Source organism: Epinephelus moara, chromosome 1 (assembly GCF_006386435.1).
Source record: "Epinephelus moara isolate mb chromosome 1, YSFRI_EMoa_1.0, whole genome shotgun sequence".
NCBI lineage: Eukaryota > Metazoa > Chordata > Actinopteri > Perciformes > Serranidae > Epinephelus > Epinephelus moara.
This window is the reverse complement of record NC_065506.1, coordinates 12,625,761-12,645,201: the sequence shown is the minus strand read 5'-3', so window position 1 is coordinate 12,645,201 and position 19,441 is coordinate 12,625,761. Positions and strand designations below refer to the sequence as shown.

Genomic DNA, 19,441 nt, shown 5'->3' with positions numbered 1-19,441 from the left:
TCTCTATATTCAGTCCACACAGTATATGGATTTTTCACCTGTGCCCTCCGTCATCAGAGTCATGCGACTGCAAACAACCCATTCGAGCGAGTAGAAAGGGTTATGTGATTTGTTGGGTAGAAGACTTGTTGATTTTTCTTTCAATAACAGAGCCTGATTTTGCAGCTCTGACTGTGAGTAAACATGCCATTTACATTCTTGGCATTTAGCAGACAATGTTTCCCAGAGTGGCGTACAATTAGATGAGCAGGTAGGGGTTCAGGCTCTAACACAGGACGCATGACTGTGGGCACAGAAGCAGTTGTGGCGATGGAGCGAGTGACCTCTCTGCTATGTGATGGTCTGCAGCTGCACCGCTGCAGGGATGAAGGATGCTCCAAATGTCAGCAGCCTTTTTTTTAAGTTGGAAGTTGTGCACAGTTTGATTAGTAAATGCTCTGGCAAATTTTGTCATGTGTGAACAGGAGCTGATTTAATGTGTGTCTGTCTCCCGAAAGTTCCAGACGAGCCATTTCCATAAATTGTCTTCTAAATTGTCCAGTGGGAACAAAAGCAGCAGCGTTTCTGGGTAAACCACGCAGAGGGTTGCAGTATTCTGCTTTGTGATTGCCAGCAGGAATGAATCACACTGTCATGCAAGTGTAGCCATAAACCTTTAACTTTCTATCACGACAGCTCTTTACGGATCATCAAATTCGACAAGTTGTTCATAATATATTTTTTTTTATTATAGCAGCTTCCATGCTACAGGACAGTAAAAGCTAGAAAGGTAGGTCTATTGCATTTACAGTAATTAATGATGAGAGACAATCTCGAAGGTGCCATGGGATGTCTTCACAATTAGTTTGGGTGCTGAAGTGGAGCAAACTTCCACATTGTGCCACCTATAGTCAGAAATCCAGCCAGGGGGATAAACATTAATTTAAACTGCATAATAAGTTTCTAAATTCATCATTAAAAGCAGCTTTGGTTAGAATTCATAACAGTAAGCGCGAGGGCCTGAAATCACTCTGCCTCACCTGGAGACTTGAACCCGGTACAGTTGCAGGATGTGAGGGAAAAGGCTGCACTCGCTCACACATGCATATTTAAAAAGAGGGGGCTGGGTTCATAGCCTCCAGCTGTTCTTTTGATGTTGCTTAATAGTTGCCTGTTCCCCACTGAAGTGCCATGATTAGCAGGTCAATACCCCAGCAGGTCACTTTGTTAAGTACTTATTACCAGCAGAGAGCACAGTCATACGGTGTGACTGAAAGATATCCATTTGTGCACGTCACACGACTTCAAAACTGCTGATTTGTTTTTCTGAATTAAGCCCGTCGCGAGAGAGAACTTTCTCTGTTTTGCATTTTGGTTATCATTATTATTAGACTTAATGTCAGTAGCTTTAGTTTCCATTTGTGTGTGTGTGCGTGTGTGTGTGTGCTTGTTTGCATGTTTTACAAAGGCCGCTGTGTGCAGCTGTGTTTCCTGCAGTCTCCAGCAGATGTTTCACATCTCTGTTTCTCCTCCTCCACCCCCTGCCAACACATTTGCCTCTTAAAGGACTGACAATGATCCTATTCAGTCGATATCCCATTCTGCTCTCACTCTTTTTATTCAAATAAGTCTGAATTCATAGATCACAGATTGATTCCACACAGCAATCATAACTGAGGAGGTAAAAAAAAACAACAGGATAGTAAAAATGTATTATGCGGGCACGATTTTAGGACTTTATTTAATCTGTTTTCAGTGCAGTTTTTTTTAAAAATCAGTAGCTTATGATGTTATTTATGGATGGATATTAATGTTTCATAAAATTAGATACTGCTTTCGTGCTGTCAGAGTAATTTGAGTAGCTTAGGTGCCAAATGCAGCAAGTTGATTTTGTGATTAAGGTGATTTGCCCCCAGCCTTCAGCAGCAGAAGAAAATAACCTCTCATTTTGCTTTTCTTTTGTTCATAGTGAGAATGTGCAACTTATTTCACACTAAAACGTTTTCATTTACACATGGAGCGCAAAGTCCCAAATCCACTGAGGTACCAATCCGTTCAGTATCACCAAGTCCTAATTTCCAATCTGGGCTGTGGATAAGAGATGAGTTTTTAATGGAGAGAATGTCATGCCTGCTGGCTTCCACCCATCTACAACTCATTTATGCCAGTGCCCCTGCTCTGCTTGTTAAAGCTGAGACTCCCTGTGCATAGCAAAGCCTGCATCCTTCATGCTGCAAGTCGGTGTATTTAGTCCCAGCTCTCTGAAGGTTACTGCAGGCAGTCTCTCTTCCTGTGGCCTCTGGGCTATGTGGTCGCCTTTGAACACATTTTTCCCCCTCACATTGCTCAGCAGCAGCAGGGGCTTGCCAAACAGAGACTTGCCAATCCCACGGCTGCTGGTTAACCTCGCTGCTGTCAACCTGCTGATCCCCCCTGTATGGAACAAGGCCCTGAGGCTACCGCTGTATAAGAGAAGGAGGATGCACCTTTAACCCTTACTGTTAAGCTCTCCTTGACACCGGCCATCACCGACCACGACGTCAGGCTGTTCGTGTTGGACCGAGCTGCTGAAAAGATTGCAACACTGGTCAGATTAAGTGGGATGAAATGTCCCATTATCCCTCCTCGGTGTCAACAAGCTGCAGTCCCCCAGTGGAAGACAGCTAATTTTGAACAATATCCCCATTTTGTTGTTGCTTCTCCTCCTCCTCAGTCTGTCCCCGGATGACACCACATCATTGCCCACAACAATCCAGCCACAACATAGCCAATTGTGACTTTAGAAAAAAAAGCACATTGCACAATAGACTTTGTATTTTGTAACTGCATAACTGTATTTTCACACTGAAATTATTTGCAAATTAGCAAGACACATGATATGAAATAGTAAGCATTGTGTAGTCAATAAAAGATGTATGCATGCAGTGATTTTAGGTTGAATTTTGTTCCTAAAATCACAAATAATTCACTCGTTACTAAGCCCAGACCAAAAAGTCAAATGCACAACACAAATCCAGTTTACAATAACACTGGCAAAGTTACCATTCAGAATTCTTACAAAATTTTGAAACAAGGTGTCCTTGATTTCAGACACAGATATAAAAAAAAAAAGCAGGCTTCTTCGCTGATAAGACAACTGTTGCTGACTTTTCTTTTTTCTTTTTTTTAAAGATATTTTTTGGGGCAATTATGCCTTTAATTGACAGGACAGGTAAGCGTGAAGGGGGAGGGAGAGAAAGGGAATGGCATGCAGCAAAGGGCCACAGGTTAGAGTTGAATCCGGGCCGCTGTGGCAACAGCCTTGTACATGGGGCGCCTGCTCTATCCACTAAGCCACCGACTGACTTTTTAATGTTTCAGCTGACTCTTTTCAGAACGAGAATTCTATGGAGGGGGTTGTAAATGTGCATTCGACGTCTGCACACATGACATCATGCTAAAAGACAGGCTGAAGTTGCACGCCCCAGGCAAAATCAGTTAGCATCGTCATCAGACTAGACATCTTCTTAGGTTTTTGATATTGTAATATCGTAAGTGTTTTCTGTTCCTAGTTTTAAAGGCGGCATTACAGTTGAGTGATGTAATTTTCTAAATTGTAATGTGTATTAGCGTTGTTGTTTTGATTGTGAATCTGATTGTTGTGCATTAACATGAGCGGAACAAATATAAAAATGAAATGAACTTCATATTTGCCTTTACCCACTTAGTCGTTAAATCAACATTACTGGTTATTATTGATCAAAAATCTCATTTTGTGAAAACACCAATTGTCAACCCCACAATGTCTTCTCAATATCAATAACAAGATATTTGCTCAAAAATATCATGATATTTGATTTTCTCCATATCGCCCTACCTTAGTGGACAGGTGTTGCAAATCAGTGTTTCGCGACGAACACTTTCCACAGAGCATCTTGTTGTTGTGCATTCATTTAGAAATTCTAATGCTACTGAAAATTATAAGAGCAGACTGTTAGTTTATTTTATCATATCCTTGGCTGCTTTGCTTGTTCAGATTATCAGTATAATTGTATATTTCACTTTCAATGTTTGGATGAGGACTAAGCAATGTGTATGATAAACACAGCACTATTTCGGGTAATGTCAGCTGGGACTGCAGGAGTATAAAGTTCCCCAAATCCAATAAGAGAAGGACACAGCTGCTGCCGTTGCCCACACTCTGGAAGCTTTCAGAACCGGCCTCCTCACAGCGGGGAAATACCACAGTGCATGTTCTTTTTGTGAACTGAGTTTTTCTAAATGCAACATGTAATGTCACAAATGAAGTAGTTATTTATGATGTGTTCCTAAGCGTAGGAAGTGAGGCTTGGTTACTATGGTTGCACTTTTTCTCTTGTGTTTTTGGTGTTGCAAAGACAAAAAAAAAAGAATCCACAGCTGTCCAGTCTCTATAAATGCATAGTCACTCCTTCGCAGAGAAGAAGAGAAGCTCCCAGGGTGAAGTAGGGCTCTGGAGAAGAGGGTAGACCTTGATTAATGTTCCATGGATGCACAAGTGTTAAAAAGCTGGATTTCGTTGAGAAAAAGCACTTATACAGAAGCTGTTAATCATGCTGCCTCCTGCTTTGGTAAAATAGTTTCATCGTCCTCCTCCTCTGCGGTCTGAACCTGACGGTGCTCGGCAGAAAGTCAAGCTGCTCCTCCGTGTTTCAGCACTGTCTGCTGCCTCCCCGTTTGTTTGCTAATGATGCGATGAGTAGCATTTTAAAATCAATAAATCATTACCATATTATCTTTGAGCCGTTTGTGTAATTGTGGTAAACAAGTGTGGTACAGAGAAAACTGGCAGCCTCCACACGGAGTCTTACACCATGGCCCTGTTAAGATTTGCATCCAGATATCCAATCTGTAACTAGATCCAGTGGTGAAGGATTATAGTTCACATCTGGCATCAGTGTTTGTCTTGAATGCACCAAAGTGACCAACTGTGATTGGATTTTTTAATCTCCTGATTGCTTTTGATTTTATCTATGGGAGACTGATATGCACATTTTCACTCAGCAAGAGAAGAGGAGTTAGAGAAGAACTTTTTGGCCTTTTGTCTTAGGAGTCGCAGTTGTTTGGGGTCCGTTGTCCTGTGCACACACTGTCTAGGCTGTATAAAATTATGTAAGGGATGCATTTGTGTTCTTTAGCATTTTTGTGCACACTGTTTTATGTAAGCAGCTCCAAATGTTGCATGATAATTGTAATTCAGTGCATTTATTTAGAGCTGTTTGTTTGATTTTGGATCAGCCAAGATGCACTGCGGCAGCAAGTGTGAACAGGAAATGATTCTTAATTAAGACAGTAAACTTGATTTTTTTTAACATAGAGGTTCAACTAAGCATCAGCTTACCTAGTCAAAAAGTACTTACTACAGTAATTTTCTCCACTTTTTTATGATGCAGTTAATACAAACATACATACATACTCTTTCTAAATATGTGTTTTTGTTTCCTGTACTTTTGTCAATCTAACTTTCTTTGTGCTCTTTCTTTTCTTTTCTTTCTTCCTCCCTCTTCTTCCTGTCTCTCTCTCTCCCTCTCTGCAGGGGCGGTGTGTTATCACGGTGCAGCTCGCTGATGACGAGCTGGCTGCGGATGAGGAGGGTGTGGACTACTTCCTGCTGTTTGTTGGCAGCACACAGAGGCACCTGACCAGCACCCTAAGGAGCAGTCATGACACCTTGCAGGCACTGTGTCCCGGTAAACCACTCCACCCACAACGCCTTGCAGCTTCCTTTCCTACCTCTAATGAGCCGTTGACAAGGCGGCTCCACCCACAGCATCTGATACATGTTGAATCTATTTTTAATTCTGCTGTCATGTCTGCCTGTGTTAACTGATAGCACAGACCTTGTTTCAGATACCCTTTGAATTACCCTGAATAGTTGTTGGTAAACAAAGGCAAACTGACGTGAGGGTTCTGTGAAAGTAGCGTTGTGGCATTCAAAGTCATCTAAAAGAATAAAATAAATCACAAAAAGTCAGAACTCCTGTATTGGTTAATCCTTTATAACTATAATCTGTTATAGTTTTTGGTCCTTTGAGCACCTCAGGCCGAGTGCCATCTAGTCCCATTATATTTAAGAGAATGCAGACATCTCTACGGCCGATATCTCCAACACTCACTTCAAAACAATCTAGACTGATGAATAGAACTATATGCAAGAGGAAAACTATCTATTTTCGATTTTGGGAGTCAACTGTCCTTTAGGGTGTGCTAAAGCATGCAAAATGTTGCAGACTGTTTCAAAACCAAACTTGTATTTAAGAAGGGGATGGTATTATTCTTCCCCCACATCACATAGAAAGCAGAGGGCAGTCAGGAGTTATTATAGCCGGGGAAAAAAGTCGAAGTAATAAATGATTAATCATCCACCACCACTGTCCTCATTTTAAACTAATGTTGTGTGTTGGAGAGAGAGAAATCACCTCATTTGACTTTTTCTAGAGCCCTGCTCATTCATCACTACTCCTGGAGCACATCCCACTTATTCTTGTTGCAGAATTGAACATATTTAGCCAGTGCTGAAGTCAAAGAAACTTCCCGTGAGGTGAATGAGCAACAACAGGCAGTATGGAAATCAAGAGTCAAAGGTCACCCTACACAGAAAATGGGTGTTAAAAATACAGAATATGTGTGGTGTTCTAATAAACATGGATCTTGGGAAAGACGTTAAGTTTGAGCTGAAGGGATAAATGTAAAAGATATTATTGATATTGTTGTCCTCAAGTGTCTGCGTTCCAGTCAGGAAAAAAGCAGGCGTAACATGTTAAACAGCGTTATCTTGTTAAGAGCTCGGCTGAATTACAGCCATCTGAGGCGGGTGGGAGGTGTTACTCTCTACTAACAGATTAGTTGTGCTTCACTGCTCCCTCCATCAGTACACACAGAGCTCCAAAGGACCCGTCCTGTGACCAAGCAGAAGGTCGCGGGATAGAATTCCCAAGCGGCCTGGGAAAATGGCTAGAAATACACTGAATCACTACTTTGGCTTAGATGGAGGTGCCCTTGAGCAAGGCATTGTAACCTTAATATTCAAGCAGAGCTGCCAAGTGACTGACAACAACAAACCAGCTATGTTTGTAGTGACAAGCAGGCGGTGTTTTTAATGGTCAGCTCATGTTGATGTGAGTAGGATGACAAGGAGTCCTGCATCCACAGTGTTCATCTTGGTATTTGAAGTGGAAATAAATTAATGCAGAAGGTCATGTGCCCTGTAAATTATAAGCAGAGATGTCAGCACAGTATGCGTTTACAACACATCCATCAGAGCCTTTATTACCTGTTAGCTGTGTTTTGACACTGACCCTGTATGTGGACTGCAGTCCTCTTTGTTCATTGTTTTTGTTATGACAACTGAAAACTCATTTGCATAAATTTTCATTTAACTGATAACATGTTGTTCATTTGTTGTCCCGTTTGATTTGTGACTGCTGAATAGGTATTAGTGAGATAAATTGACACACCTTCCATTAAGTAAAGTAATATTCAGATGTATTGGTATTAATTAAATATGATTGAAGCCATCTATAGGCGCTCATTTATGAGGGCACCTGCCTCTCAATATGTAAAACATATTGTGTATTGTGCATTCCCCCCAGTACAGTGCAAATCTGCTCTGTATTGCAACTGATAACTGTTGACAAGCAGTTAAAGGTTGTGTCATGTCAAATGACACCTCTGCCAGATAAACCTGGCTGAAATACACTGTTTATGTAAAGAACATTTCAGATTTGCGGTTCATTCATGATTTTTGGCAGCACATAGGTGGTAAATACATTTCTACAGTCTAATTTTTCATGGGAGGTGGTTAATGCAGAGTGAGAAAGTTTTCCTGTAAGGAGGGACATTATCATATTATTGTCACAAGATAATTCTACACTGTTTCATATAAGTAGCACTTACAACAGACAGCAACTTAAAAGGGGTGGGAATCACCAGAGGACCCACAATACCATATTTTCACGATACTTATGTCACAATACGATATTATTGCGATATTGCGATATGCTGAGTGTTGCGATACAATATATTGCGATATATTGTGATTCATTACCTTTTTTCCAACTGTAAATTGTTCCCCCAAAGAAAATTTCCCCAGACATTTGATTTAAAAGCTGATTTCAGATTTCTTTATCCAGTGCCTCCATCTTTGTTTTGATGAACTTCTCGCCAAATGCCGCTGACTGAGACCTCTGCTTCCTCACCAGGGAAAAAACCCCGCACCATGTAGTGGACAGAAAAAAACAATTAATTTTCTTATTCTAGTACCAAAAGTTGTATTAAAATGTGTATTTGCAAAAATAATATATATAATTAAAGATTAATTCTTGGCGTCCGAGTATCGATACAGTATCGCCACACAAAATATCGCGATACTACGCTGTATCGATCCCCCCCCACCCTTACAACTTAACCATACAATTAAATTAAATAAATGAACCAATTAATGACACTTTTAGGAGTGAACTATGAGCTCCCCCATCTTCCTTGTGTTTTCTAAACCATAATATTGAGGGGTCAGCCTGCCTCACCTGACCACCGAGAAATTATTACTTTTATTCACTGGTTCTTTATAGGCCAGTAAATCAATATGTAAAGTAGATATTAAGAAACAATCTTGAAATTTATTGTTGAAATCATGTATAGTAAATATTACGATAATGACTTAAGTTGTTATTGTATCTCAGACATGTTAGGATGTTACATACCTTGACATGTTTCGGCGGAAACTTCTGCCTTCCTCAGAAGTGTCACTTGATGGTGGTTGTGACGCGTCTTTATCAGCTTCAGATCAGTACAACCACCACCATGTGACACTTCTGAGGAAGGCAGAAGTTTCCGCCGAAACATGTCAAGGTATGTAACATCCCAACATGTCTGAGATAAAAGAACAACTAAAGTCATTATCAGACTAAAGACATTGTCTAACTAAAGACATAATAAACACCACTGAACTAGTAAACTTTACGTTTCTGAATGTTGAGGTGTTATTTCTTGTGGAAATGTTGTTTATCTTTTTTATTGATGTTTATCTTTCAAAGTTCGCACATTATTCACTTCAGTTGTAGCATTCAAAGCTGAGGCAAGATGCATTTTATTTAAGTTGTTAGAAAGAAAGGAACACTAGCAAACTGATGACCAGTGAAACACAGAAACATGAGATGCTATCTCTGGACCACCCAAGAAGCACAGGAGCTGACCAAGTAAAAGACTGTGGTCAAGCCAGCCATCACTCGCATCTCTGTAGTCAAGTTAACTGCTGCAGTTGGAGTGCACACCTATTCTGACCTTTGTGGTAAATGCTTTGAAATGGCCCTTGATACATGTGACTACATCCACTTTTCAAAATAACTTTCATCAAAGAACATCTGCAAAAGTCTCAGTGTTCTGCTGTCTTACTTATTAGCTGTTAATTAATTGATCATTACATCATCAATCCATTCCGCCCTGCCAACACGCCAACAGTGTCTACTACTACTTAATATCGCAGTTGTTTTATTTACTGTTGTTTTTTCCATTCTTCTTGTTATACTTTCTATGACCCACTGTGTTGTTGCTATGACTCTTTGGTAGCCGCATGTAGCCAACAGCAGTTAATGCTCATAGACTCAACACAGTTACATCACAAATTGACACCCAAAACACATCCAACCTTATAAAAGGCAAATTAAAACATATATGGGATTCAGTCATTTACAATGACAGATTCATAATGTAAAATATGAGCTCATTTGTGTTTGTATTGTGAAACCAGTTTTAAATCTACAGTGTTTTACAGTTATTCTCTGCCCTCTCCTTTCTTCTGTCCTCTCACCATTATCTTCTATGTCTCTCCTTCTGTTGTCTTGTAGCGCATGACTGTTGTGAGGTGGTGTTGGTCACCTTGTGTTCAGTCAGCCGAGGTGTCCCCAAGGCCCCCGAGGACCCAAAGCCCTGTCTGGGTCACGTGGCTCAATTGGCCGAGCATCGATTCAGCTTTGTCCAAGATTTGGCTTTTGACATGGCCCAGTTCCTGGTGAGCAACAAGACCAGTCTTTTCCAAGTGAGCAATGAAATAACCACACAGACTGAGGCTTGTCACAGAACAGGAGAGAAGTGGTTACCATTGGTGACAAGTGATACAGCAATGTGGGCAATGTGACAGTAAGACAAAAGATTGCCATGTTATTGTTTCTTCCCTTGACAAGGCTTGATGTCTCACAGTCCTCGGTATTCAATTAATGAATTCTTTTCAGCACAATTTATCATCACATAGACGTTTAATATAAATTTTGCTTTGCCAAGGAGGAGAACAAGATAATGTAGCTGTCTTAGGCACTCAAACTTCCCTTTTTTTAATCTGAATACGATTTGTTTTTGTCAGCCCCAAATCGAGCTTAGTGCTCATAGATGCATGTGGATGTGTCTTCCTGCATTTGCATCTTACATTTTAGGCATGTTGTTAATACTCTTAGGCTGAACGTCTTTAAGTGAGTGCTTTCAATAGACTGCAGCTCCACCTGTGTAAAACTTGACTCGTCTTTGTAATCACCCTCCGCACAGGTGAGCACGGCGGGCCGAGCTGACGGCCTCGATGGGGCGCTGCTGCTGGATGAGTGTCAGATTCCCCTGCAGGAGTGTGAACGTCTGGATGAGAGCCTGGCGCTGGCCCTACACCACCTCGCGCTGCCTCCGGGATGGAGCTTACTGGGAAACAAACTAACCAACAGCACTGGTGAGACTGGAGGGCAGTCGGCTGTCTGTGGCGTGCAATTTCTTCACACAATAAAATGTCCAAGAGTCAGACAGAATGTTTCTGAGCTGATGCAGAAAGATCCTGGAAAATTATAGCTGTACAGCACATAATTACACAAATGGCACCTCTGTTTGTGTGTTTGTCTACATGTCACATGCAAGACATGTCACAGTGTTGACCTGATGTCAATGAAACTGGGAAGACAGATTAATCTCGACAGCATGTTATGCTTCTTGGCCTATGAGGGAAATGAGACTTTATTACAGATCAGTGCAGAAGAGTGCATATTGACACACAACATTCAGTTAACGGTTTCCATGTTTTGTGTGTGTGTGTGTGTGTGTGTGTTCTTGGCAGTGTGCGTGTGTGTGTCCTACTGCTAATTAGTAGACATGACTCCTGTTTAACTCTACCTTTATAGACTAATCTGGCAGCTGATTTATGTGATGCAGTGTGTGCAGTAGCAGAGTGGAACTGAACACATTTTACACTGACATTAAGTTACCGCTTCTGTCCGACCTCCACAGTTCAGTGCTGTGTGGAGTGTGTCAGCTAGTTGAACCCAGCAGGAGTTACTTGCTAGGTTATGATTTATATGTTCAAACTCTACACTTTTTTCATTGTAAGCAGAAGAAATGCAGCAGCTGATGTAAAAGTGCAATCTCTGTCAGCTGAAATAGCACCAAGCTAGCAAGAGATATGCTGGGTAGGTGCTCACCGTTGGCCCTCAGTGTGCAGATTGCTCGGTTTTTAGTGGTTCCTGGTTCGTCCTTTGTCAGCAAACTGCTTGGAATGCAATGGGAACATGAGGATGTAATGGAGATTTATGTGAGTAAAATAGATTTCATGGAGCAGAGGCTTGTGGCCTTGACTTTACCTTTTTTTTTTAAAGTCACAGTTTGTTGACTAAAGCAGCTGATAACAGAAAAGCCCAGAAAAGACGTCAAGCGGTCTGTTATAATTGGACTAAATTTCATTGAGAATTTAAAATTTTCCAGATTATACCCTCAATTTAAGATTTGGTGACTTTATTTTGCAGCCGGATCGTCAGAAAAAATGTTGGCATTGTACATTTCTGCAAACCATGGATGTTACATTTGTAAATTTCATATGTAGCAGATACAGACAGTGAAAAAGGTGTGGTAAGGTTTAGGCACAAAAGGCACTTGGTTAAGGTTAGGAAAACATCATGTTTTAGTTTAAAATGCCCCTTTTGTTTGCCTTAAAAACATCTGGAGAGCTCCTGAACTCTCATTATAAAGCACCTTCGTTTCTTGGTCACGAACAGTGGTCTGCTACTGTGTGCTGCTTGGTCGCCGTCTCACCTGTGTGTCACACCATCCACCATCCCTCCCTCCTCCTGATGAGAATCTTAGCTCATACACATGTTATTGGAAGTCATATATGAAATGTGAAAAAGTAACATAATATGTGGTTTCTATGGTATAATTTGCTCTGCCGAGATGGTGATTGGCTGCAGTCTGCCATCCCTCCAGGACCTTGAGGTGGGCAGGAAAGATCATGGCCGACACCTCCCACCCTGGTGAAAAACTCTTTTTTAGACTCCCTCTGACAGCAGGCTGTGGTCCATCAGGACCAAAACCTCACGCCACAAAATCAGTTTAATATCAATTGTATTCGGCCCAATCAATAAGGTCCAGGACCCCCACTGACATGGACTTCACTCGCCCACAGACCATATTCACTGTCTGTATGCATTACATGAACACACATCCTTGACTATTATCTTTACACAGTGCACTGCCACGGGGAACTTTTGCACATTGCCTGACTAATATTTTTTGCACCTTCTGCACAAACTGTACACCCTATACTGGTACAACTATAAACAGCTTTATTGTACATATTTGCTATGCTGTAGAATCCTTTTTTAAAAGAAGTATTTCATTCATATTTTTATTTGTCTTAATATGTTTATGGTATTTTCTTATGTGCACCAAAAAAACCAAAGCAAATTACTTGTGAGTGAAAACCTAGTTTGCAGTAAATCCTTTTCTTATTCTGATTCTGATTCTGGGTTTGCAGAAATGTACAATGCCAGCATTTTATTTTGGCAACAGATCCGGATTTTCAACATTAAACCAGTTCTCTTGCATCTCCTGGACAGATTTCTAAGCAAAGGCGCTTAAAAATAAAATCTTCTTTACACACATTACAGTGTTCATGTGCAGGTTTACAAGTGAGGTGCCATCACAGTAATGGCAGCTGGTATACTTCTGCAAACAATAGACTTTCCCACTGTAGTAAAAGAATTATCGGATCAATTCTTTCTTATTCAAACAACCAGAATCTTCCAAAACACAGGAAACATAAACTGAAGCTAGACTCATGTCTAATGTGTGTTAACACACCTAAGGCAGGTGTGCATTTCTGACATAAAGGCTTCAGCTGTGCTTATTTTCCACAATATTTTAGTGACCAATTGTGTATTTGATTAACTGATTACTGGGATTGCACTGCAGTAGTCACCTAATCAGTAATAAGAACATACCTGTATGCACTGTAAGTCTGGTTGTAAAAGTAAATGCAGAACCCACAGTCACTGCATTGTGAATAAAAGAATATAAACACAGTTACTAGGGAATGTAATTAAAAAACAATACGGCTGGATCTCGTATGAAATATCCATTTGTTGTTGCAGTGTTGATATTAACGGATAAAATCCAATGCAGAAATATAAATCAAAGCTTTAGTGTTAGCAGTAGCCAAAAAATAAACTTTTCAGGCACCAGGGACATGTAAGTAAATCCTAGTATTTTTAAAGCTGTAACCAGCATATCTCAGTATTTTTCCCGATAAATGACTGAATGATAGATATTCCTGTAATCTTTTATTAAGCACTGCTTGACACTCAGTGGAAATAATGGCGGCCATAAACATCTCTCTGCAGTCACACATAGAAGGCTGGTGTCACTGTGGCATTAGCTGGTAGCTCATATTAACAGACTGACATGAAAACATGTCTCCATATGGACTTTCATCTGACTCTGGTATTAGTGTGATCAAACAGAGCGGCGTATCTCTGTGCTGCAGTCCGGCCAGACAGTAGTTAGGGCTGTGAGAAATAACTATGTCAGTGCAAACAAACATACATTTTTATTAAAATTAAAGTGGCAATTTTCTCCAGCCATTGACTCTGATGACTTTAATCAGTTAAAGGAAGCCAAACGAGCTGATGTGGATGATAAACTCGGCGAGGTAATTGCTCTCTGTGAAGCAGCATAAACAAGACTTTTGGGAGTAGTTAGAGCGCTGCCTCTGCCTCGGGCTATTGTTAAGATAATAGCTTATAGTTTAACTTGGACTTGGATATTAGATCGAACCAGCAGAACCAGCAAGGCTTCTGACAAAAATGAAGATTCAGTAAATGTATAGTGAAGAACTGAAAGCCCACACATTCTTAAAAATGTTTTAATCATTTTTTGTTCAGAGCCTGAAAAGAAAAGTTATCAAATCAAATTTTCAGTAATGACCTCCCTACTGATTAGATCTGCTTGTTACTGTTGAGAAAAGTGTATGGCTTTTTTAGAGATGGACACACACACACACACACACACACACACACAGACAAACCGAGGCTCCTTTGCATTGAAGTCAGTTGTCATGTTGTTGATGTGGAAGGCGGCTTCCTGCAGCGGTGAGTGATGTGTGCTCTAATAGGCTGTGCTTCACAATATGTCACCGCTTCAATACAAGACGTTCAGCTGCGGTGAACTGCGGGGAGGGAAGAGGAGTGCAACTCTGCTCTCCATTTATCAGATCTGTCAGATGATGGATAGCAGCAGACTATAGGTGGAGGTGGTGGTGGTTTATCTCAGTCATCCTTCACGCTGTGGACACGCAGCAGTCACTGATCTCACCATAGCCAGCCATTTATTGTCCTCGGGGACAATCACTTTCACCTGGAAGGACTGTGCGTGTCAATGAAAATGGTGAACAACACCCAGCTAATTTACTGGCAGCATTAAGTGTCAGATTATCTGTAGCCTATGGTTTGCCAGTCAGTATAATTTCAGTAAATGACATAGTGATCTGTAGTCTCAACAAACACAAATGGTAAATTCCCTCAGTTTATTTATACCCATTATTTGCAATATGGAGTGCACCCAGCTTTTAACTTTGACATATAAGACCTGAAGTGTTTCATGAAGTGGTTGGGGTTTTTGATAGTCTAATAATTGTTTGAATCATTCATCAATAAGACTGAGAGGCTGTGAGCAGCTCTGCAAGGCTGTACTAAAGCACAACAGTGCCTTGTGCTAAATGCTAATATCAGCATGTTAGTATGCTCACAATGACCAGATAACATGCTGATATTTCTGTTTATAGTGTTTGCCATCTTAGGATGCTAACATTTGCTTGTCACCACAAAACATAAAGTATAATATGGCTGATGGGAATGTCATCAATTAAGTCATAAACCAAAGTCTTGAATAAATTAAAGCTCTGATCTGATGATGGCCCTAGATGATAATAACAACTCATCCTAAATGGACTACAGCCATGCATGGGATGTTGTTTTTAGATATTTAAGTCTGACCGTCTGACTTTGCCATCTCAGATTATTACCTCTAGCGGCACTAACAATTCTAAATATTTGCTGGTCAAAGCTTCTCAGACTCAGACTCAGGGTTTATTGCTTTCCCTATTTATTTTCATTTCAAACTGAATATTGTCTGTTGGTTGAACAAAAGTAGCAAAACTTAGTTGTGGACTCAGGGAAATAATTGACAGATTGATAGATAATGAAAATAATTGTTGCAGCCCCAGATTTGTTAAAATCAGCATCAGAATCTGGTTTATTGCCGAGTAGGTTTTCACATGCAAGGAATTTGCTGTGGTGTATTGGTGTGTAGCATTAACATAGTAAGAGGAAGTGAAATTAAATTTTAAAGCAAGTATAACAAAATCAAGAAATATGAATATAGAATAGAATAAAATAAAAAAATAAAAAGAATATGAAAAAATTACTATAAAAAATGTACAATATATCTCGATTAAAATGAAAGAGCTTTGTGGGTTTTTTTTAGAATCGCTATTTTTTGCAGAAATGAGCAAATTTTATAATTAATCAGCAGTTTATTTTGGTTACGTAATTTGCCTGGACAAGTAGGCCCTGATCACAGAGAAAGTGTTTTAGCTGGAGGTGCCTTGTGGTAATTGTTTTTTAATGAGAATTAAGCTTTTTGCTTGGTGTTTTTGTGTTGCTACACACCTCGCGTTCCTGCGCTCTAGGTGCCTGGCATTTTTGCTCAAGCGCTCTGAACTTGAAAAATTAGACTCAGAGTGGAAGAGCACCCCACGTCATCTCAGCTTTTTTCCATTGTCCAATTGGATGATTTGAGAGACGGGCCTTCTGTGGTGGTGACGACAACAAGTTTACAGTTGGTAAACAATGGAGCAGACAATGGTGGTGCTCAGTCGCACAGCTGACTGCCCCCGAGTCATCCTAAAATGTGCCTGAAAACAGCCGCAGTCGAGATGAAGTTTCTGGACCAACTGGTGGTGCTCCCTGTGATCCACCCTCTTTTGTAGTGTCATGAACCCACACAGATCTCTTTTTCTCTGTGCCTAACAAACAATTTGCTGACAGACTGTCACCCTCAACCAGAGCTAGAGCAAGTACCCTGTGCCTGTCCATTTTAGGAACTAGCTACTAATTACTGTGAAATGAAATAATGATAATAATAAAATAAGTGGTAGATTGATTACATGGGAAGGTTTAAGTATGGAGGTAATGGGGTGGTTGCCTGGCAACAATAAAAAGGTGCAGCAACTGGTGGCATTCAATCTAAAAAAAAAAAAGAAAAAGGCAGTGTGCAATGCCTTGCGTTTTGCAACCTGCAAAGTGTTTTCTTTGTGATCGAGGCCTAAGGAAAACATTTGACCATTGCATAGCTAGTGGAGCTAACTAGCAGCCAGCTAGCTGGGATCTCTGATACGGAGCAGTGAAGCTGTTTTGGTGGCTCATGGTGACTCAACAAACTGCATGTTGGTAATTTCTGTACTGCAGCAAATAGCTGTAACTACATCTCCCAGTTGACTCTCCCAGATGCCATAGTGCCAGAATGTCATGGATGTTATGGCAGCCAGTTTAGAGAAACCACCATCAAACCCAGCAGTAAAGCATTTCCTGCTGGTGTTTGGCACCTCACATTCCAGTCCGGCCCAGCTCGGCCAAGTGGAGCATTAAATTTGACCCATTAGCTTGAGATTCATCAGGGCAGGCTGGTGCAGACTGGTCTGCGTTAAATGGAGTGAAACCTCTCATCAGCACACACAACCAGCATTGTAAATGCTGCCTAATGGTCATTGTGGTGCTGATAACAGACAGCAAAATATGTTTTCTGTGCCTTTGCAGTTTGCCGCTGTGTTTTTGTTTTTTGTTCGGCTGATTTTATCTTACTATTGCAATCTGCACAAGGCACAGCTAAAAAGGCTCAGAAGAAATCACAGAGGAGTTGCAGTATAGAACTGTCTGTCTGTGTCGAAGTGAAAAACCATGATTTTTTTTTTTCCCTGTTTGCTCAAATAAATATCCGGTTTTGTGTATGGACACTGGAGGAAGAAAATCCTCTGGCAGTGACAAATGAAAGCTCAGGAGTAAAACACAATCTTTCTCATAACAGGGAAGAAACACTCTGTCCAGAGAAATCTGGACTCAGCAACAGTACTGTAGATGTTTTATCTTTCTCCTTCCTGCACTTTCTGCTGTTATAAATAACCACAGACCAGCTGGTTTGATAAACCTGAGCATTCTGTTTGCGGTGTACTGACTCTGCATTACAAGACATCTGGGTACTATTTCAAACACCACACCACTTTCAACACATTCACTTGTCCAGTGTTTTAACTCACCAATTTTAACTTATGAAGCTTTTTATGTCTCTCTGATGAACTATATGTTCCTCCTCATTTTGAAATTACAATTTATTGAAGTGCAGGACTCACTTTCCCCTTTTAAGCAAGCTTACTCCTTATCTCACGATGCCCTTTGAAATTGACAATACATTTGCCAGTGGTCGGGCAGTAAAAGATATTAATATTAACAAAAAAGGGTTTGGCATATAGACCAAGACATGTTCTAATAATATTTTCCAGTAAATGTAGAGAGGGATTTAATTACACAGATTCAATTTGAGATGGCCCTCTGGAATAACCAACAGCCGCTTATCCTGGATGTAATGCTAAAGGGAGCCTCTGAGTTCTTGTGGCTTTGGCAGAAATATGTGTGTGTGTGTGTGTGTGTGTGTGTGTGTGTGTGTGTGTGTCCATGAATCTTCATTATTGTCTTTGTGGATATGTAAAGGGGAGGGTTTCAGTGTTTGATGGTGTTATTAGGAGTGCAATTGATATATGGGGCCAATAATGGACTTAAATTAAAAATGGGAGTGTGATGCACTTAGTGTTGCTCACCTCTGCCGGAATGAAATGGTGTGGTTTGATTTAGTCACATGCATTATTGTTGTTGTTGTTGTTGTTGTTGCTATTAGTTTTATTATCCCATATTGGATGCTGCTTCACAGGCTTTTCCACACTGACTGGAATACAAGTACTTTGTCATGGAAACACAAAATATTGACATATTCTGTAATTTCGTGCACAGAAATGACCAGTTTAAAAATACTGTCGATTGGCATGTTGGCTTCAATCCAAAAAAGACAGTACTGGCTGATCTAATGTTGAATAGAGACAGAGACAACCTGCAGTTTTATCAGTCTGTAAATGTGTAAAGGTCTGTTCTTTACTGGGTCACTGTGGACCCTGTACTGGTTTAATTAGACGGCGCCGTGGTGTTGCCAAGCTGCAGCAAGTGGTGGTATGCCGGCTACTGCACCACAAATTGGCTGTCTGGACTGCTGTACTTTTCTGTCTCTCTCTGTTTCTTTCTCTTGTTTGTTTGTTTATTTATTTCCATATCTCTCGTCCCCTGTGTCTTCTTCAGACCTGAATCCTCAGGAGACTCTGCTGCATTTCTCAGCACGTCGAGGTCTTTTTCGGGTTACGCGCTTCTTGCTGCTGCAGTCTGGAGCAAAAGACGCCCTGCGATTGGCCAACAGACAAGGCCACACCCCAGCCGCCATCGCAGCCCTGCGAGGACACGAACGCCTCCACGAGCTCCTCACACAGTAAGTACTCAGCCCTTAAAGTACAGTTTTATTATAAGAACTTTTTGTCATGTTTGCTGAAACTGTCACTACATCCACACAGTATTATATGAGACCTGCCTCCTTGTAGTGCTTCTAATGGCATTTGCAAGAATCCATGTGAGTGAAAACAACCAATCAGAGCAGAGGAGTCTCCAACGCAGCTGTCAATCACGTCTTGTGACCTGTGGTCAGATTGTCAAAATAGGCAGCGCTGATCATATATGAAGCAAGATTCTCTTACTGCGCCCAGCTCTCACCTCAGATGTTTTTATAAACATATTTTAGTGTACTGTTTAGTTGTAAAATGAGAATGTTTGTGACCTGTGCAGTGGGCGGGGTTTGGTTTGACAATGCAGTAACAGAATCTTGATTCATTTCTGATCAGCGCTGCCTAGTTTGACAGCAATTCATGAGCATTGATTGACATGACTGACAGCTGCTTTAGAGGCTCCTCTGCTCTGATTGGTTGTTTTCGTTCTCTTGGATTCTTGCAGATGCCATTAGAGGCACTACGAGGAGGCAGAGGAGCATGATTTTTTCACAG

At 40.8% G+C, this 19,441-nt stretch overlaps 1 protein-coding gene across 8 annotated transcripts in view; it reads left to right on the top strand.

Moving 5' to 3' along the window:
• Positions 1–19,441, top strand: part of LOC126392917 (A-kinase anchor protein 13-like) — a 140,974-nt gene that overhangs the window by 27,074 nt on the left and 94,459 nt on the right. For all 8 annotated transcript variants that reach the window (XM_050048690.1, XM_050048663.1, XM_050048727.1 and 5 more), the window contains exons 3-6: positions 5,534–5,687; positions 9,843–10,006; positions 10,534–10,705; positions 18,693–18,876. In XM_050048690.1, coding sequence (XP_049904647.1) covers positions 5,534–5,687; positions 9,843–10,006; positions 10,534–10,705; positions 18,693–18,876 — 674 coding nt within the window. The remainder of the gene's footprint in view (positions 1–5,533; positions 5,688–9,842; positions 10,007–10,533; positions 10,706–18,692; positions 18,877–19,441) is intronic.